The sequence below is a fragment of the Canis lupus genome, chromosome 2 (assembly GCF_048164855.1).
Source record: "Canis lupus baileyi chromosome 2, mCanLup2.hap1, whole genome shotgun sequence".
Lineage (NCBI taxonomy): Eukaryota > Metazoa > Chordata > Mammalia > Carnivora > Canidae > Canis > Canis lupus.
Genome location: NC_132839.1, coordinates 29,664,124 through 29,686,250, shown reverse-complemented (window position 1 = coordinate 29,686,250; position 22,127 = coordinate 29,664,124). Strand labels below are relative to the sequence as shown.

The 22,127-nt window shown below is 33.7% G+C and overlaps 1 protein-coding gene across 8 annotated transcripts in view; it reads right to left on the bottom strand.

Annotated features, from left to right (window-relative positions):
* AP3B1 (adaptor related protein complex 3 subunit beta 1) overlaps window positions 1-22,127 on the bottom strand; it is a 265,515-nt gene that overhangs the window by 144,185 nt on the left and 99,203 nt on the right. For all 8 annotated transcript variants that reach the window (XR_012015574.1, XM_072794100.1, XM_072794111.1 and 5 more), the window contains 5 exons: window positions 8,573-8,728; window positions 4,032-4,129; window positions 2,887-2,941; window positions 2,728-2,799; window positions 310-372 (listed from right to left, as the gene is read on the bottom strand). Coding sequence is in view for 7 of the 8 variants with exons in the window: in XM_072794100.1 (XP_072650201.1) it covers window positions 310-372; window positions 2,728-2,799; window positions 2,887-2,941; window positions 4,032-4,129; window positions 8,573-8,728 (444 nt within the window). In the remaining variant the exon portion in view is untranslated. The remainder of the gene's footprint in view (window positions 1-309; window positions 373-2,727; window positions 2,800-2,886; window positions 2,942-4,031; window positions 4,130-8,572; window positions 8,729-22,127) is intronic.

Sequence of the window (22,127 nt, the reverse complement as noted above, 5' to 3'; positions counted from 1 at the left end):
GATAATGACAGCACAGAGATATGGAATCCTTCCCAATAACATAATTTAAAGATAAAAAAGTATAGTTATAAACTACTCCTTCAAATTCTATGAAAACATGAAAGGGACTACTATTTCATTTCCCTTAAAATTTAAATTTGTAGTTAATGTTTATGTGTAGAAATTTATAAATTTCTTTTCTCGATCTTGTCCCAAATCACTGTTTTATTTAACACAATTGCCTACTTGTGAATTGAGAAAGATGTATAGTTCACTGTACACTAAACAAATGTTTTAGAAGTTATTTTATAATTAGCACTGTATACAAACCTGAAATTCTCGAAGCAGAGTTGATATGTTGGCTTCATTTGCCAAGTTTGTCAAAATTTCAAGCTACAGTAGAAAAAAAGAGATAGTAACATTGTAAAACACAAATAAAAAGGATTAGTTTAATAAAGACCAGGCATTTCACAGAAAGGTAATTTTTGTTTTTATTTTTATTTATTTATTTGACAGAGAGAACAAGACTGAAAGAGAGAACAAGCAGGGGGAGCAGCAGAGGGAGAGGGAGAATCAGATTCTCCACTGAGCAGGGAGGCCAATGCAGGGCTGGATCCCAGGATCCCAGGATCATTACCCGAGCTGTCGGCAGACATTTAACCAACTGAGCCACCCAGGTGCCAGCCAACCTGCAATCGACCAATCGATCAATCTATTAATTTAATTTGATAGAGAATTTTTGTTTTTAAAAGAGGTCACATTGTTACAAATGTTGTGAGGCATTATACCCTTCTGGTAAAGTTTGTCTTCCTACATTTCCAAATAGAGAACAGGTAATTATGTAATGCTTAAAAACAATTAGGAAAAAGAGAATCCTACATCTTCCCTGTTTGTCCCAACTTTACAATTTATATCTAATTAAACAATTTAAGGTTGTTTGGCACTTTTATTCCTTTACTAACAAAGTTAGAAAACAACTTGCCCACCATGTAATACCTGTTTTCCAAATACCAATTAATTCTTTTGACTGATTTGTTCTCATTCATCCTACCATTCCAAACACTTGGACATTTTAATTTCTTCTTTTGGATTCACAGTTACAAGAATATGCAACTGAAAGTCTATCTCTTGGACTCCTGGGGCTCAATGGTTGGCTGAACACCTGCCTTTGGGTCAGGGTGTGATTTGGGGTTCCAGGATCGAGTCCCACACTGGGCTCCCCATAGGGAGCCAGCTTCTCCCTCTGCCTCTGTCTCTGCCTCTTTCTGTGTCTCTCTCATGAATAAACAAACAAAAATAAAATAAAATAAAAGACTATCTCCAATAGGCTGACTTAAAAAGTTTCATTTCTTTCTTGTAAAAAATATTCAAATAAAAAAAAATTCAAATAATCTGAAGGAAAGCAAGAAAAAGGAAAAAAGGAACAGAGAACAGATGGGACAAATAGAAAACAAAACATAAGATGTATGTGTGTGTGTATGTATACAGTCATATTAGTAATTACATTAAAAATAAATGGTCTAAACACTCCAATTAAAAGGGATAAATTGTAGAAGTTCTTTATATATTTTGAGTACTAGTCATTTTTTAGATATATGTACTGGGAATGTTTTTTCTCAGATTATAGCTACACTTTGCATTTTATTTTGAAGAAAACATTTTCATTGTTTGTACATTTTTTTTTTAAAACAATCTTAAATATATAGAAAGGGTAAAAAAAAACTATTTTGATCTGAATCATTTGAGAGTTGCCAATGTGACACCACATCATCCCCAAATGCTTTTGTGTATATTCCCTACAGCAAGGACATTGTCCTATAGAACACAACAGAACCAAGAAAAACAAGAAATTAACACTGATACATACATGCATGCAGTCATCACTCCCATTTAAGTTTCACTAATTATCTCAATCATATATAATATAAAGGGATCTAGTTCATTATCACACATTATGTTCAGTTTTATCTTTAGTCTCCTTCTGTCTGAAAGTTTCTCAACCTTTCTTTTACAAGCTTGACATTTTTGATAACTGCAAACCAATTATTTTCCAAAATATCCTACAATGTGGAGATATATTCTATTTTCTTAGGATTACACGCAGTTTCCATGTGAATAACCAATCATTCCAGTATTCTTCATATACATGGATCTGTTTCCATGCTTTCTATTCTATACTATTTATTTTTCTAAGTATCATATTAATTTTCACATCTTTATATCTCTAACTACGTTCTATAATGTAGTTATTACTCTCTGAACACTCTTTCATAATCTGTTAGCATTAACTATTTCTTTCTCCTATTCCCAAATCCACAACCTCCTATTCAATCTACCAACCAAAACAAAAAAGTTCACAAAAATATTTTTTAAGATCCACTCAAGCATCATCCTTCCACAAGTCTTCCATAAATCCTAAAGAATTAACCCCCTCTTTCTGTTCTGCCCAGTACTCAACTCAAATCTCTATATCACTTAACAATACATAGTACTAAAATTATCTATTTACACGTCTGTCTCCTTCAGTATACAATGGGTTATTCAAGGTGCAGGGAGTATGTATAAGCTTTGTATTATTAGGATGCACCATAGTAACTGGATATAATAATAAAGTTTAGAAAGTATAAGGAAAATCCCTAAATGTGTTTTTTAAAAAGTAGGTGTCCATTTTGCAGATGCTAGAAGCTTTAGCAGTATCCTCAAAGTAAAGATGTACTAAAGGTACCAGAAAAATAAAAGCATGCATACCTTCAGTATTTTGATCATAGTTGGATCAGTTGACCTAACATAGAAACTCTTCAGATAAGGTTCAAACATACCCTAGATTATAAAAATAAATATATAAATACATTTATGGTACTAATACATTCATTTCTCTCTTGAATTATATGTTCACAATGTACATACCTTTCTCTGAATTGACATAGTTGCTATATTCTGTAGGACAATATACTGCACCTCCCTAAAAATTAAAGGAGATTTTTCATTGGATATGTTTTCCAATTAAGTGCCCTTATGTAAACAGTATATTAAACAACCAAAGAAATCAGCAATAAGTTTTATATTGAATTCAAATATAATATTAAAAAGTTTCAGGTAAATCTTAGATATTTAAAAAATAAATAAATCTTAGATATTTATGTCTTCTTTTTAAGCACACTTTTCCTATAAACTACTAATAAGATTTGATTCATCATGAGGAAAAGTTAAAATCTCTTTTACAATTCTGTGTTCCTAAGATGTAAAAGCCTATACTATAGCTGCTCTGAACATACTCAAGGAAGTATTCTTAGGGCTAATGGAATAAACATGACCATACAATTAATATAAACTCTTAATTAGATGCTCATTGTGTCAGTTCTGGCCACTGTGATAAAAAAGATTAAAAAAAAAAGTCCTGTTATTTTATGTCCAAATATATTAAGAAATGAAGGTAGAACTGGGTCTAGTATAAAGCTTTATGTGAAACATACATTTCAGATCCTTCTGATAACTTTTGAACTAGCTACAGAAAAGAAAAATTACTGAACTGATAAAAAGGAAAAGAATATGTATAAAGACATAGGAAAGAATAGGAACACAAAGGATCTCATAATGACAAAAGTCAGTCTAGAGCTAAGCAGTTAGTGGTGCTATAAAGACAAAAAGAAACATGCATCTTCCCCCTCCCAACTCTATTAGCAAAAGTAAGCACTCAATGAAAGAAATTTTATATTTAAAGTAACTAATTACAACAAAATACTCAGGGTAAGCTAAAGAACTGAAACTATGTTATAATTTTTAAAACACGGAAAACAAAACAACCTCAAAAATCTGATCTTAAACTTTGCCAAAATATTCTCAATCCCTTTGGGCTTGAGTTTAAAAGAAATTTTATACTTAATCATGAACTTAGAGATAAATAGTATAAAAGGCTTTTATGATGATCCCTTAAGTATGAAACCTTATAGACAGAATACAGAATCATGTAATAAATGTCTGAAAGACGGATTACATTTGTTCAAACATTACTTTTAAAGGAATACAAAAGGAAAAACAAAATCAAGTCCTACCTATTACTACGAAGTAAACGCACTAGTGATTTAGAAATAATGCCAACTTCAGATTTTGGTGATATGTGCCAATACAGCTGTGCAACTGCCATAACCACCTAAAAGGTAAAGCAAAAAAACAGTAAGAACTATGAACATGGGAGCACTCTACAATTTCAAAGTACATTCCTCTTACATATATTGTTTTATTAACTCCTATAAAATTCCTGTGAAGTAAGATGAATATGTTGCTACCCTTCCAAGCAGGCTGAACAGTGTCCTCCCAAGAATTCATGTCTACCCTCAGAACGTGACCTTACTTGGAGATAAGAGTCTTTGCAGATATTACTAAGGTAAAGATGGAGATGAGATCACACTGGATTAGGGTAGGCCCTAAATCCAAGGAGTGTCCTTATAAAAGACAGAAAAGAACACACAGAGACATGAAGAGAAAATGTAAAGGTGGAGGCAGTGACTGGAGTGATGAATCTGTAAGCCAATGAATGCAGAACTGCTGGCAACCACTATAAATTAGCAAAAAGTAGTTGCTTCCTTAAAGCCACCAGAAGTAATCAACCCTTTGATGCCTTGATTTTGGACTTTCAGCTTCCTACAAAGTATGAAAATAAATTTCTGCTGTTTTAATTCACCTGATCTGTGGTAATTTGTTATGACAGCCCCAGGAAACTAACACATCCTCAAAAAAAAGAAAGTAAGTGTTATCAGAAAAAGGATGTTAAATGAACTACACAAACTCTATCAGCCAGTATATAGCAAAGCTTTACATAGCACTCCAAATCCCAAACTCTTAATAGTGTTGCTGTTGCTTTGAGATTGGGAATATTTTAAAAGTTATAAGCATATCTTTCCAACTGAAGCCCAGAAGTAACAAGTAAGCTGAAAATTTAAAAAATTGGTACATTAAAATTATAATTAAATGACCTCTGTTAAAACAATCCCTCTAAAATAGCAGCATTTGAAATAATCTTTTTTTCCAAAATGCAGAACTTTAAAACTAGTCTTTTCTTCAAAACCATTGTAAGAGTGATAAGAACTTCTGTCATAAAATTTAAGAGTACTGTTTCCTCGACACACCTCTATACTTAGATTCAAAGATCAAAAGACCAAACTGAAACATTATCCAATTCAACCTGTGACAAATGCAGAGATAGAGCTACACTAGCTAGTTCTATCATCTTGACTTTAGTTCAGAAAATATATTAATATTACCTTCTGCTGGTTCTATAAAGTTCTAACAAATATAGGTGGGAGTTTTACATATGCTTAAAGAGTATGCAATACCTGAGGGTGCCTGAGATAAAAGGAGTTCCTTCCAAAACTAACAAACATTAAAAAAAAAATTTTTTTTCTATATATTTAAGAAACTTAGGGATCCCTGGGTGGCGCAGCGGTTTGGCGCCTGCCTTTGGCCGGGATCAAATCCCACGTCGGGCTCCCGGTGCATGGAGCCTGCTTCTCCCTCTGCCTGTGTCTCTGCTTCTCTCTCTCTCTCTGTGACTATCATAAATAAATAAAAATTAAAAAAAAAAAAAGAAACTTAAAAAAAAATACAGTTCACAGAGTCCTAAATTTACTATTCTTGGCACTTTGCTGCACTATTTTTTACAAGGATGATTTATAGCTTTCAGATACTACTTGAGAATTAGAGGAATGTAAGGATATTTTATTTAACTGTGATCCACAAATACACAGTAATTACAGAACAAAATCTCTTGAATTTAAAATCTTATAAAATAAGGGTGCCTGGGTGACTCTACCTGCCTTCAGCTCAGGTCATGATTCTGGGGTCCTGGGATTGAGCCCCACATTGGGCTCCCTGCTCAGCAGGAAGTCTGCTTTTCCCTCTACCACCACCTCCACTCTCCCCCCCCCCCATGCTCGCTCACTCTCTCTCTCTCTCTCTCTCTCTCTCTCTCGCTTGCTTTCTCTCAAGTAAAATTTTTTTAAATGAAAGCTGAAACTTAACCATAATGTATTTTAAAGAAATTAAACCTTTTTCTATTAAAAATAGTCCAGTGCTACTGGCAAAGAGGTAAACTGTACTTTCTATTTGTCACTTTTTAAGATTCTAGATGGCTCTCAGTATGTTATCTCTTCTAATAGATTAATTAGGGCACTCCTTCAAACCCACAGGAGGTACATACTTTCCTTTTTCCTTAGTATTTACAAATCTAAAAGTTTAAAGTTTTTTGAAAAACTGGAATTTGAGGGCAGCTCCAGTGGCTTAGCGATTTAGTGCTGCCTCTGGCCCAGGGTGTGATCCTGAAGACCCGGAATTGAGTCCCACGTAGGGCTCTCTGCATGGGGCCTGCTTCTCCCTCTGCCTGTCTCTCTCTCTCTCTCTCTCTCTCTAATAAATAAAAATCTTTTAAAAAATAATAATAAAAAAATAACTAGAATTTGAAATTTATAGTCTAATTTGTAAAAGCCAAAAGCTCCCATATCATCAAAGTCCAAAATGACTAAAATATACAAATAGACCTCCTACAGTTAAATTATGGGCATTCAGGATAAAGTATATCCTATAAGCAATCTTCTATTCCTAACTACTCATACCACTGTCACCTTATCCACACTGTTAGAATAGCCTCCCAACATTCTGCTGCCAATGTCCCTTATCTCCAACTCAATCTACACAACACTGATGAACTAAGTTTCCTGAAAAAAATTCTCAGTCTCTCCTTTAACTATTAGTAAGGCTAAAACAAGGAAATCTACTCACAATCCTTCAAGTCAACCTTTATATGTATCTAGCAGCATCGTATTAGCAGGATACCAAAATATATTGAAACAGAAAGTAAACTACCTCTATTTGGTATACAATCAAATAAGTAGGGAAAAAAATACAAACTATTCTATTTGTTTCACCATTCAAGAAAATTTTTGATCAGTAAGTATTTACACTATAAATTCAATTCCCAAGACAAAGATAAATAGTCAATTATAAGGAGAAATTTAGGTTGCAAGTTACAGCTACTTAAATACAATCTGGCCAAGCTGGCCTCACTAAAATATAATCATATTTTATAACATTAGTAAAATAGTATTTTTTATTACTATGTATGGTTATTTTAAAATGATATAGAAACTAAATTACCAGGTATAATATAAAAAATTCCGCTAATTACCAAGATACATATACAAAACACTAAGCTCTAAATTTGCAGGCATTGGAAAACTTAAGATAACTCAAATAAAATTCCTCATTTTCAAAGTTTTTATTAATTGAACAGAACAATTAAGAATATTTTTTAATTAAAAATATTTGAAAAATGTTTTGCTTGACTCCATCAAATGTTTAGATATAACTTCCAGTTAACAGGTAACACAGAGAACAGAAGAAAAAAATAAATAGCATTATAAGGAAGGAAAGATAAAACCCAGAACATTTCTGCAAAGACTTGAGAGGTTTAAGAGCTATAATAACCAGGTACCAAAAAAAGAAAGGGGGGAAAAAAAACAGGTACAATAGATAATGGTTTAAATTATCTATTTATAAAAGATAATTTAAAATAAATTGGTATTGAATGAGAAAAAAACTTTATTGAAATAGACAAGACTGACTAGGAAAAAAAAGGTTAAAAAGTTCTATGTACAGTATTATTTTTATCATGATTTAAAAAATATGTATGTGTGGACATACACATGTGAATATATGTATATTTATGAAGAAAAAGGGTCCAGAAGAAAATGCATCGAAACATAACTGATTTCTGAGCGATGGGAATATGTTTTAATTTCTTTAAAGTTTTGCTAGCCCTTATTTCCTAATTTTTTATTTTGCCCTTGTTTTCTTTTGAAATATAAAGTGTATTTAAAACAAAAAGATGTAAAACAAAACCTGAGGACTCAAGTGAAAGTGATTTTTTTTTTTTAAACATTTGGGATCTCATGAACCCACTCTTTTTTTTTTTTTTTTTAATTTTTATTTATTTATGATAGTTACACAGAGAGAGAGAGGAAGAGAGAGAGGCAGAGACACAGGCAGAGGGAGAAGCAGGCTCCATGCACTGGGAGCCTGACGTGGGATTCGATCCTGGGTCTCCAGGATCGCGCCCTGAGCCAAAGGCAGGCGCTAAACCGCTGCGCCACCCAGGGATCCCGTGAAAGTGATTTTTAACACTATTCCTACCAGTTAAAATTTATTATGTATGTGGTATTATACTAGACACTTTCTTTATACGTTAGTCTCTTAAAACTCTTATTATAGTTTCATATGAATATTATGGACTGATACCATATGAAGTACTCTCAACTACATTCACATAAGAGAGAAATATGCACAGTCTTCCAATACAGTGAGAAATATCTTGAGCTCATGTTTAGGAAAAGCCAAGTAACAGAACCACAAAAAGTAAATGAAGTCTAGTAGACACGTAACTACCAAACCAAGAAATCTCATCAAAACCTGTTTTCTTGGTGTATAATCAAATAAACAAATGCTCCATTAGCACACTGAAAAATCATTTACTAAACTTACATACTTTTAACCACTGTTTAAAAGAATCTGTGAATTATTTCTTATAAGGATTTTAGCATACCGCTGCATTCCTGCTCTGAAGCAAAGGCTTTGTATTCCGAATTAAAAGTCTATGGTCTGGATCCATAGCATATGGCTTCTTCTTTTGGTCAGTCTTTTCCTTCTGTTCATCATCAGATTCATAGAAGTTCTTTTCATTGTCTTCTAAACCATCATCCTATAATAAAAGACAAAGAAAACTTTCTTTTTAACATCTATAGTCATGAGAGTATTTTACTGTAGGATATTACTGTTGAAAGGAATTTGAAAATATTATGCTACCTGTATAAAAGAAACACCTTGCTTTTTCTCATATTTTATAACTATATTTTAGTGCTATAAATAGAACTTCTTTTATATTATATAGTAAACCTCTGAAAATATTAAATCCCCATAGATATATCCAAAGCTGACCAAAGGCATAACTTGACCATGAGACTCTACCAAAGCCTATAATATAAGATTACCTAAAACCTGAGAACTAATTCCTTACATTATCAGTCACTCTGTAACTGGATCAAATGATCAAAACAAAGAGAATGTTTCAACTGCAGCACACATAAAAGAAATCATAATAAAACTTGACAGGTTGGGATCCCTGGGTGGCGCAGCGGTTTGGCGCCTGCCTTTGGCCCAGGGCGCGATCCTGGAGACCCAGGATCGAATCCCACATCGGGCTCCCGGTGCATGGAGCCTGCTTCTCCCTCTGCCTGTGTCTCTGCCTCTCTCTCTCTCTCTCTGTGACTATCATAAATAAATTAAAAAAATTTAAAAAAAAGACTGTTTAAAAAAAAAAAAACTTGACAGGTTAAAAACTAGAGATTAAGTACATCCCTATGTTGTCAAGAAAGACTCAGTTTGATACTTATGTATATCCACAGGGGTTGATTCTATACTTTTACTTTGTACTTTTAATTTGAGTTCATTGTTATATCTGCTAATAAAATCTGCCTACAGGCAGTCTTAAAAACAAATAAAAAGCATACAAAGACAATAATTTCTACCTGGATCCAGTTCAAGGACTGTTTAGAGGTAATTTTTGTTACTAACTACCTGAAACATACTTTTCACTTCTGAAAAGATGGAGTAGATGTACTTTTCCCTATTCCTCTATATACAACTAGAAACTGGAGAAATTATATAAAAAATAGGAAAGGTAAGAGAGAAGAAAGACTGGATACGGATCTCAGGACCCAAAGAATGAAACAACAGTTAAATTCCTTGGGGTTTCATTTTTACCACATATATCAAAGACTGAGAAGCTAATAAGCCAAAAATACCAACCAGAGATAAAACAAACCCTCCAAAAGCCCGATCTCTGTAGCCAAAAGGACCCAGAAAAAGAAAATCTAGCAAGACTTTTTTTTTTCCAGAAAATACCTACTTTACTGCAACTACCAATAGAGAAAAAACTAAAGTCCCATTCCTACCTCTATCAGCAAAGGTGGATGTAGGAGCCTACACTTCCAACCTTGCCATGCTGTAATAAGATGCTTCAATCATCCCACTGGAGTGATATCAAAAAGGCCACCATAGCCAAGACTTTAATTTCCACCAGGAGATAACAAGGCACCTCCATGGTATCAATGAAGACAAAGTGAGGAACTTGCACATCTAAGTCTGCCTATCAAGAACAAAGTGACCTTATCCCTCCCCACTGAGCTAGTGTAAGAAAATACTGAGTGAACACTCGAGATTTACAGCACCACCACCCAGTAGTACCAATGACACTAGTGGAAGAAACATGTAGAACAGCTAAGAGGCATTTCTATTCCTCCCAGACTGTCAGTCATCAGGACAGAATTACTCAGGAGCCAGAAAACGTCCATAGTAACAGCAAAAACAACCTCCCTGGTGTGTCAATGGAGACTGAGTGGGGAAACTGGACTTCTACCATGACCTGGCAGTACTAAGGCAGCACATCCCCTATCCTTCTCTAATGCAGGGTATCAAACAAACCCAGATAAAACAGAAGATCTAAATAAAATCCAGAATCTCTTAATAGCCAAAATATCCAGGTTTCAATAAAAATTACTCATCATTCCAAGTACAAAGAAGATCTAAAACTGGATGAAAAGAGATAACCAGTAGATACCAACACTAAAATGACAGGAATATTAGGATTATCTGATTAAGATTTTACAGCAGCCATCATAAAAATGCTTCAATGAGCAACTAGGAACATTCTTGAAATAAATGAAAAATAGAAGGACTTAGCAAAGAGTTACAAAGTCTAAAGAAAAAAAGTAGGATATATAAAAAATAAAAGACCAAAAAGAAATGTTACAACTGAAAAATACAGGAATCAAAACTAAACAATGGCTAAATTCAAAAGCAGTATTAAAGGGACAAGGAAACCATCAGTGATCTGAGCCATAATAAGAGAAATTGCCCATTATGAACAACAGTGAAAAAATAGACTGAGGACAAAGGAAAAACAAAAAGAAAAACACTCCCCCTCAAAACAATACAGACCTTTGAGAACTTGCAGAACTACAACAAAATAACATCTATTGTCATCTGAATCTTGGAAATAGAGAAGAAAAAGGGTAAGGTTGGGTGACTATTCCAAGAAATAATGACTGAAAAGTTACTATATTTGGCAAAAAAAAAAAAAACAAAAAACAAAAAAACCAGCCTTCAGATTGAATAAGGTGAGTAAACCCTAAAAAGAACATAACAAGACATATTAAAGTAAAGACAAAAAGAAAAAATATGGAAAGCAACATGATAGAAAAGACACTGAAGAGGTGGTGGTAATGAATCAGAGCGAATAGTGATAAGGATAAAAATGTAAATTCAAGAACTACTCAGAAGTTGAAATCAATAGGGTGCAGTGAGTGAATGTGAAGGATGAAATAGGAGCACTTAATGAAGATGTCCCCATTCCCAGCCTGGATAATCAAGCCGCTAATGATGTTATCAGGTAAGATAACTGTGTCCAGGGGGTGTAAGAATCTCTCTTTTTCAAGGCTGTTTGCTATACAAACACCCTTAAAAGATAGTCCAAAAGAAAACCCTATGCGGAAGAGCTGCAAAAATGAAAAAACATCTCCCAGTAGTTTCTTTTGTTCATGAATGACCTGGCCCTATTTCTAAGTGAATCCTCTAAGAATTCACAAATTCCCCCTAACAAAACAAAAAGTGTAATTCGTGATCCATTTTTACTTCAACATGGCAGAAGAGTTTTTAAAACAGTTACGTAACTAAGTAAAGAGTTTTAAACTTGACACCAAAAGTACAGCCCATAAAAGGGAACATTAATAAATTGGATCTCATCAAAGTTAAAAGTTCCTGCTCTATGAAAAACTCTTAAAAGGAATAAAAAAATTCTAGACTGTCAGAAATACCTGGAACCATACATATGTATGACAAAAGACTAGTATCCAGAATACAAAGATAACTCCTAAAACTTAACAGTTAAAAAAAATTTTTCAATTTAAAAAAGGGCAAAAGATTATCATTATGGACTGTACTGCACTTCTGACTCTACAAATTCACATGTTGAAGCAAGTGACCCTATGCCAAACTAGGGCCTTTAAAGAGGTAATTAAATTTAATTGAGACCATGGGGGAAGGGGGGGCACCCTAATCCAACAGGACTAGTGCCCTTATAAGAAGAAAGAGACAGACATCAATGGTGGCACACACACACACACACACACACAAAAAAGCCATGTGAGTACACAGAAGACAGCCATTTGCAAGCCAAACAGAGATGCCTCAAGAGAAAGCAAACTTTCCAACACCTTGATCTTGACCTCCCAGCCTCCTGGAAGAAGTGTGAGAATGTGAGAAATAAATATGTTAATCAAGCCACCCTGTTTGGTATTTCGTTACAGCAGTGCTAGCAAACTAATACAGACTTCAACAAATAATTCACCAAAGGACATATTACAAAATGGCAAAGAGCACATTACCTATTCGGAAAACACAAATTAAAACTAGAGCAACATTAAGACTACACATATCAAAATGGGTCTCATCTTATATAAAAACATAGTGACAACACCAAATGACAGTAAGAACACAGAGGAAATAGATCACTTTATATGCTGGTGGTGACCATAAAAGGTTACAACCACTCACAGTTTGGCAATTTCTTACAAAACTAAACTTGGAATTATAATACAATCTGGTAATCGCACCACTGGGCATTAATCTCAATGGAATTGAGAAAATTGAGTGGAAAAGAGAAATTTATTCTCATACAAAAACCTGTACACAAGTATTCATAGCAGCTTTATTCCTATTAGCCAAAATGGAAACAACCCAGATGTCCTTCAATGAATGGTTAAAGGAATGGTAAATAAAATGGTTAAATATTTATGCCATGGAATACCACTCAGAAATAAAAAGAAACAAACAATGATACACACAACAACTTTGATAAATCTACAAGCAAGTATGATGAGTGAGAAAAATCCTAAAAGGTTACATACTGTATTATTCCACTTATATACCATTCTTGAAATGATAAAATTATAGAGACAGAACCAATTATTGATTGCTGGGGATTTAGAGGGGCAAGGTTAAGCACAGGGAATGAAGTAGGTTTAGAGATGCAATGACAACATGAAGGATCTCAGTGATGGAAATATTCTGAGTCTTGACTTTATGAGTGTCAATATCTTACTAGTTTTGCAAGACACTGCCACTGGAGGAAAATAAGCATAGGTTACACCAGACCTGTATTCTTAAAACAGCATGTGAATCCACAGTTATCTTAAATTAAAAAGTTCAATTAAATAAAACTAAAGAGAAAAAAAAAAATCAACAAACTATTTATTCCTTTTTTCTTTCTTCTTCTTTTTTTTTTTTAAGTAGATCCACTCCCAGAGTGGAACCCAACACCAGGCTTGAACTTGTGACCAGGCACTCTAAGTCAATAAATTATTTAAAAGCTATTTGTATATACTTATTCATTGTTACAATAATAAAAGACATGATCTTAAATGTTATAGGTTAATACCACTTAAAGAAGTATTTTTCCCTTGCCAAGTATGTGCAGATAATATACAATCTTTACTTAAATCTTGACTTAACTATCACTGAAAATACTTTTCAACAAAATACAACTATTAGGTTTTTAGAAGCATATTATTTCAACAATTTTTAAATTCATCATAAAAAATCTTAAGAAAAACTCCAAACACAAAAAACACAAAATAATACTACTCTCTGGAAACAAAAGGAGTTTTTTTAAAACTAAGTAAATTTTAAAATAAGTAAACTAGATATTGTAACATTATCATCTTCCTTTGAATGCATAATTCAAAATGAATTACAGTTGATCCTTGACAACATGGGGCTTAGGGGTACTAACCCCTACACAGTTGAAAATCTGAATATTAACTTTTGATTCCCTAAAAACTTACCGACTAATAGCCTACTGTTAATCAAAGCCTTACTGATAACATAAACAATTAACATATACTTTGTATGTTATATGTATTAAACACAATATGTATTACACATATGTGTAATATATGTATTACATACAATAAAGTTAACTAGAGACAAGAAAACGCTAAAAAAAATCATGAGAAAATACATTTACAGTACAATACTGTATTGAAAAAAAAATCTATGTATATGGGACCTGCACAGTTCAAACCTGTGTTGTTCAAGGGTCAACTGTATCTTCCAGTCCTCTAAAGGCAAAAAAAAAAAAAAAAAGGAGGGGGGACTATATTTGCATTTATTTTATGCAGAATTTACTTCTGAGCCATAAGTTTTTGTTTTTTCAGTTTTTTCTGGGATATCTTTTTCTTCTGTGCAACCTGCTCTGGTTTAGGAACAATCCACTCTTTTTCAGTAAGGATCACCTCAACGTGGCAGGGAGAGCTCTTATATAGGTTAATCCAACCAAGAGCCCTATAAATTCAATGCCGCATCTGAGGGTCTTTGTTCACCAGAATTTACATCTGAATCCTTAAGTTCAGTATTACTCTCCACATTGTAAAGCATGTACAGTAAAATTTCAGTACTCTTTTTGGGTCACTGACCCAGTGTCCAGCCCCACTGTTTGGCCTGGGCATACCTACCAACTCCATCACTATAGTGATGGAATGGCACACATTGCTTCTGCAAAGTGACAACTTTCAGATATCTGATGGCTTTTCAGATGCATAGTCTTGATGGCCTGGGAACTTTCACAAATGTGTTCTTAAGGTGAACACGACGATTTGAACCTTCTGATTTATATGATTTTGTAGGGTTTAACGGGCTAACAGATCACCTTCAAAGATCACCTCAGGCCGCTTACAGGAAGAGATGATCCACTTTAATCAAATGAAAGTTGAAACTCTAACCTGAAATTGATAGATATATAATGAAACTGCTGTGTTAACACAATCTAACAAGCAAAATCCTCAAATGCACATAAAAAGCTACTAAGCACTTACTCATTCCATTTCTCCTTCATTATTAATATACTTTATTTATTAAAGTTCAATTATATTATTTTAATAAAAGATATACTCGCATTGCTTAATTAATAAAGGAAGGGCTGATGTTTTTATGAGGTTAATGAATGAGATAAGGTTCCATATAGAATGGGAACCAATCTCCAATAATTTATATCTGAATCTATGTTGCTGCTGGTTATATTTTCACAGGTGTTCAATCCATCAGAACAGACATCAGCCCAAAGAGAATGGAAGCTATATGCAGACAACCAAAATAGATATATACTACACATAACACCACTTCCATAACAGCAATGGCTGGCAAATTACTTGACCTCTTCTTGTGTTAATTTACTCATCTGTGAAAGAGAATAAAAGCAGACCTGTATCATAAAAGTGTTTATAAAGACTGATTACTTTAGTGGAGGTTATACAAGGCATTCTGTGTCTTCTGCATATTAAACACTCAAGTAATAGCTATTACCATTGCTTTTATTAAGAAATTTTATTTCTAAGAACCATTAATTGACTTCAAATCAAATATACCTAGTTGCCAAATATAAAGAAAAGTTTACCCCTGAAATTTCCCTCCAGAAAGAAATTGTCTCATATATAAGAATTTACAAATATAACACGAGGTTCTTCGACAACTGTTTATTTTCTGATCATGATGTACTATTCGGAGAAGTCATTATAGAGAAACAACTTTAATCAATGCTAGTTATATTTTTTTAAAAAATGCTAGTTATAGATGCTTAAAAGAAGTCCCAAACTCCAGTGACAAAAATGTCTTTTTTTTTTTTTTTTTGAGATTTTGTGTATCAGGGAGAGAGAGAGAGAGAGAGAGAAAGCACGAGCTGGTGGATGGGCAGAAGGAGAAGACGACTCCCCACTCAGCAGGGAGCCCAATTGGGGGCTTGATCCCAGGACCCCGGGATCATGACCTGAGCTGAAGGCAGATGTTCAACCGAGTCATCCAGGTGTCCCAAAAATGTCATTATAAATAAAGACTTTAAAGCTCACTTTAGGGCAGCCTGGGTGGCTCAGTGGTTTAGCGCTGCCTTCGGCCCAGGGTGTGATCCTGGAGTCACAGGATTGAGTCCCACGTCGGGCTTCCTGCATGGAGCCTGCTTCTCCCTCTGCCTGTGTCTCTGCCCCTCTCTCTCTGTGTCTCTCATGAATAAATAAATAAAATCTTAAAAAAAAAAAGCTCACTTTAAAAACAAGTAATCCAGGATTACAGAATTCTGCTTCCAGTAATAGCTAAAGAGACAAAACATGAAATATATCTGAAGGCACTAACAAGTAAAAAGAACAGTGATGAATTATGTAGGCAAGACCCAGAAGTAGTACATCTAGAAATCCGACTGAGATTTGTAATTGCTTTTCCCTAAAAACATCTGCTATTACTTAACAGGAGGCTGAGAGGCCTATAATTGAGCAGAGCTTTCAGCAGATTCACAAAAATACAGAAACAAAAACTAGACATCAAGACACACCAAAAAGCAAAATTCCTACTAACTCTCATGATTCTTTAGTTTAAAAGCCTGAGAATCTTAAAAGTGAATTAATTTAATTAGGTAAATAAATTAATAAATAAATAAAGCCTTTTAGAGAATAAAGATGCTAAAATTAAAGCCCAGCTTTTAATCATCTCAACCCATAACGAAAAGAATAAAGTGAATCAGATTATTGATACCCTTACCCTGGTAATATTCCACAAGCAAACAAAAATCTATAATCCAAAGCTTCAAATTAGTTCAACAAATTTTTATAAACTAAAGAAGGAAAAGAAGGGAAGAAAAAAGAAAAGGTAGTGTCATTAGGGTAAGGATTCAGTTTCCATTTCAAAAGGCAAACAGGATATTAAGTAGAAAGTGGCAAAAGAGGAGCTTCTGAAATATATGTTTCTTAATCTGAGTACTCAATACATGTGTGTATTCATTTTGTGAAAATTCTGGTAAAGAAATTTGCTTCTGCCACATGGACATTATACATTTCTACTTCAATAAAAACTTTTTAAAATGTGTATATAAGAAAAGACACAATGATGTGAATACAAAACAAGAAAAAATACAATAAAAAGAAGCTAGATAATAGGGATTAAAGACAAAAATTTAACATGGGCTGTAAAATAACTATAGATTATATGCTCAAGGAATTAATGTGGATAAGATCAAGCTTTTGGAAAGGAATTCAACACTATTAGTTTTTATATAAAAGTGACATTAACTTTTTAAGATCATTTCGATATAAGGTGTTGTAACTTCAGCAACCACTTATAAAGTTAATAGAGTAACCTTTTGAAATTTGACTTTGACTAATTTTATATGTCATAATTTCCACAGACCACAAAGAAAAAAATCTGTGCTTACAGATAATAGTCCAGATATTAAACTTTAATATAATTCCATGTGTACTTGAAAGCAATATTTGGAAACATGTTATTTTTGATAACATATATTTAATGAAAAAAACTGTATTTTCCAAAATAAAATACTTAGAAGAGTAGCACTGATTTTGTTTTGTTTTGTTGAATATAGTATGGTTGAAACACAGTGTTACACATTAGTTTCAAATGTACAAAGTAATGATTCAAAGTTTATATACATTATGCTACCCTCCCACAATTACAGCTACCATCTATCATCATATATTATGACTATAATCACTGATTAGATTCTCTATGCTGTGTCTTTTATTTCTATGACTTACTCATTCCATAAATGGAAGCCTATATCCCATCCTCCTCTTCACCTGTTTTTCCCAACCTGCCTCCTCTCTCCTCCCCTCTGGCAATCATCAGTTTGTTCTCTGTACTTATAGGTCTGATTCTGCTTTTTCTTTGTTTATTCATCTATTTTTTCAAGTTCAAATATGAATGAAATAATATAGTATATATCTTTCTCAGATCTGACTTATTTCACTTAGCTTTACATCCTCTAAGTCGATCCGTGCTGTCACAAATGGAATGATCTCATCTGTTGGGGGAGAGTAGGGAGGGGCAGAGAGAAAGAGAGAATCTTAAACAGACTCCATGCCCAGCACAGAGCCTGACATAGGCTCAATCTCACAACTCTGAGATTATAACTTGAGCTGAAATCAAGAGTCAGTTTATCTGACTGTGCCACCCAGGCCCATGATCTCATCTTTTTTAAGACTGTGTGATATTTCTGTGTGTGTGTGTGTGTGTGTGTGTACACATCCCTGCCCATTCATTTATCGATGATCCCTTAGGTTGCTTCCATGTCTTGGCTATTATAAATAATGCTACAATAAATACAGGGGTGCATGTACCTTTTTGAATTAGTGTTTTCGTTTTCCTTGAGTAAATGTCCAGCAGTGGAATATTGGATCATATGGTATTTTTATTTTTAAATTTTTAGTGAAACTGCATAATTTTGATAATTTATTCTGTACCTTCTAATATTTTTATCTAAAGAATGATATGACGCAGTCTCAGTTTTTGTAATACATCTGTGAATTTGGAACTAAGTAGAAAGACCTCTCCTACATAGCTGAGATGTTATTAGAAGCCTTTAAAAATTATTCTAAATATAAAGTCCGTATTCAGAGTATATTATACAAATAATTTTAACCATCTTAATAGTCTAGTTTCCTAATATACAGATAATAAAAGGTAAAACTTAAAAAGAGAAAATATTATATCTTCTCTATCATGGAGTAGGAAAATAGAAATTTGTTTTCGAAGTGTATTCTATTGAGCCTGGAGAAATGAGGCATTATCATACATAGGGTTTCTAATGGATATTAATTAATCACTTTATATTGTTGTTTATTTTGGTGATATTTCAAATGACACAATCATCAAGTAATGTCACCTTTATTTCAAGAAGTTACTAATAGGACTATTATAAAAAAATAGAAACATTTCAAAGAAATCTGACTGATAGAAAAAGACAAATCAATGAACCTTTAAAACCTGTTCTTTTGTACCTTGGAAAAATGGATGGTTCTAAAGCAAAGAGAAGTAAAAAATAACTTAAAATTTAAACAAACTCCTTAAGGCCAAAGTTGAAAAATCTGGGCAACAAATTAAATATAATAGTATTAATTTATAACCCAAAGAATAAAATAAGTATTTCTACATCCAGAGTTATATAAACAAATGACTGAAAAATAAATGAGAAAGAAAAGCTAGATTTACCTTACAGAAGAATTCCAAATAATACCTATGCTAATGTTATGTGAATGTTTAATGGAGGCTTGAAATGTATTTCTTTGAGAATGCCTAGGTGATGTTTATCTCAACCCAAGCAGAATTAAAGATATTACCTTATGAAAAACTACCAGGTGACAAAAAAAAAAAAGAGTCCTAGTTACTGAGAACACAAAATACATAAAATACATGTGATAAAATTCTTAAAAATGAGTATTAAGAAGTTGTACTTATAAACGAATTACGTATTTTCCTGAGATTTAAAATTTAAGTGTGTGTATAAATTAAAACTATGTATTACAACAAACAGGCTTTCTTCATCTTTCAAAAACAGCATACATTCAAACTGAAACAAATCTTTTTCAGAAAATAGGAATCAATTTACACTTAGGGAAAGCTTTTTAGTTTCCTTAAAGTGAAGATAGTTTTAGGAATATTGAATAGGGCAGCCCCGGGTGGCTCAGCAGTTTAGCGTCACCTTCTTCCCTGGAGACTGAGATCGAGTCCCACGTCAGGCTCCCTGTATGGAGCCTCCTTCTCCTCTGCCTGTGTCTCTGCCTGCCTCTGCCTCTCTCTGGGTGTGTGTGTGTGTGTGTCTCTCTCTCTGTCTCTCATGCATAAATAAATAAAATCTTTTAAAAAAAGAAATATTCTGAATAGATAGAATGAAATTATATCTAGAACATCAATAATTTTATATAAAATCTGGAAGTAGAAGTAGAAAAGGGAAGTAGTAGTAGAAAGGGAGAGAAAAGGGATAGCAGCCATGACTTGATGACCAGGTGATGTATATACAGGTATTCAATGGACTGTCAGATACTTCTGTGATGCTTAAATTTTTACATAATTAAAAATTTAAATATTGAGTCTGACTTCATGATCTACTATAATGCTACAGTTCAAGACACTGTGGTACTAGTGTAATGTGACAGAACACAAAAACAGGCCCACATGACTATGTAGCCAACTGATATTTGACAAAGGGGCAAAGGCAAATTTATGGAGAAAAGGTAGTCTTTCCAACAAATGGTGCTGGAACAACTGGACATATCTAATTAAAAAAAAAAAATCAATTTACCCAGACCTTATACTCCAAAATCTCACTCAAAAAAAGGTTTACAGACCATTATAAAACAAAGAAACTATAAAGTCCCAGAATATAACACATGACAAACTCTAGATGAATCTGGATATGGTGGTGATTTTTAGATAAAACACTAAAGGCACAATCCATGAAAAAGATAATTCATAATGCTGGATTGCTTTAAAATCAGAAACATATGCTTTGCAACAGACTATGTCAAAACAAAGGGAAGACAAGCCACAGACATGGGAGAAATATTTGGAAAAGAAACATCTGATAAAGGGTTGTTATCCAAAACAACATAGAAGGCTTTCTTAAATTACTGATTTATAATTAACATACAATATCATATTTTCTGGTGTATGACATAGTGATTGAATATTTTTACACTTTATGAAATGATCACCTCATAGGTCCAGTTACTATCTATCACTATACAAACTTACAATATCACTGACTATAATCTTTATGCTACATACTAACCCCCACATCCCCATGACCTACTTATAAGTGGAAGTCTGTACCTTGTAATCCCCTTCACCTGTTCTGTCCAACCCCAAAACCCGCCCTCCCCCCCAGCAACCACCAATTTGTTCTAATTCTGTCTCTATTTTCTTTTTTAGATTGTACATATAGATAAAATCATATAGTATTTGTCTCTCTCTGCCTGACTTATTTTACTTAGCATAGTACTTTCTAGGTATCTCCATGTTATTGCAAATGGCAACATTTCATTCTTTTTATGGCTAATATTTCACTCTGTGTGTGTGTGTGTGTGTGTGTGTGTGTCACATCTTTACCCATTTATCCACTGATGAACACTTTTAGGTTGCTTTGTATCTTGACTATTTTGTAAATAATGCTACAATGAACTTATGGGTGCAGGCATAACTTTGAATTCATGTTTTCATTTTCTTTGGATAAATACCTAGAAATGAAAATAATGGACCGGATAGTAATTCTATTTTTAATATTTTGAGGAATCTGTATACTGTTTCCTGTAGCAGCTGCACCAATTTACAATCCCACCAACAGTGCATGAGAGTTCCTTTTTCTGCACTTCCTTGCCAACACCTGTTTCTTTCGTCTAGGTAATGGCCATTCTGACAGGTGAGAGGTGTTACCTCATTGTGGTTTTTATTTGTATTTCCCTGATGATCAGTGATATTGAGTATCTTTTCATCTGTTGGCCATCTGTAGTTCTTCTTTGGAAAACTCTATTCAAGTCCTCCACTCACTTTTTAATTGGATTTTGTTCTATTGTTGTTGAGGTGTATTGAGTTCTTTATATATTTTGGATATCAACCTATCAAATGTATCATTTGCAAGTATCTTTTCTCATTCATTTAGGTTTCCTTCACTGTATAAAAGCTCTTTAGTTTGATGTAGTCCCATTTCTTTTTCTTTTTTTGCTATTGTTGTTTCTAATTAATGAGACATACTCCCAAAAATATTGTCATATTGGTTATCAAACTGCATGTTTTCTTCTAGGAGTTTGTTTCAGCTCCTACATTTAGGACTTTAATCCATTTTGTCCTTATTTTTGTATATGGCATAAGAAAGTGGTCTAGTTTCACTCATTTGCATGTAGCTGTCCAGTTTTCCCAGCACCATTAAAGAGAATGTCTCTTCTTTTTTTTTAATTTTTATTTATTTATGATAGTCACACAGAGAGAGAGAGAGAGAGAGGCAGAGACACAGGCAGAGGGAGGAGCAGGCTCTATGCACCGGAAGCCCGACGTGGGATTCGATCCTGGGTCTCCAGGATTGCGCCCTGGGCCAAAGGCAGGCGCCAAACCGCTGCGCCACCCAGGGATCCCCGAGAATGTCTCTTTCTGATTCTACGTTCTTGCCTTCTTTGTCATGAATAGACCATGTAAGTGTGGGTTTATTTCTGGGCTCT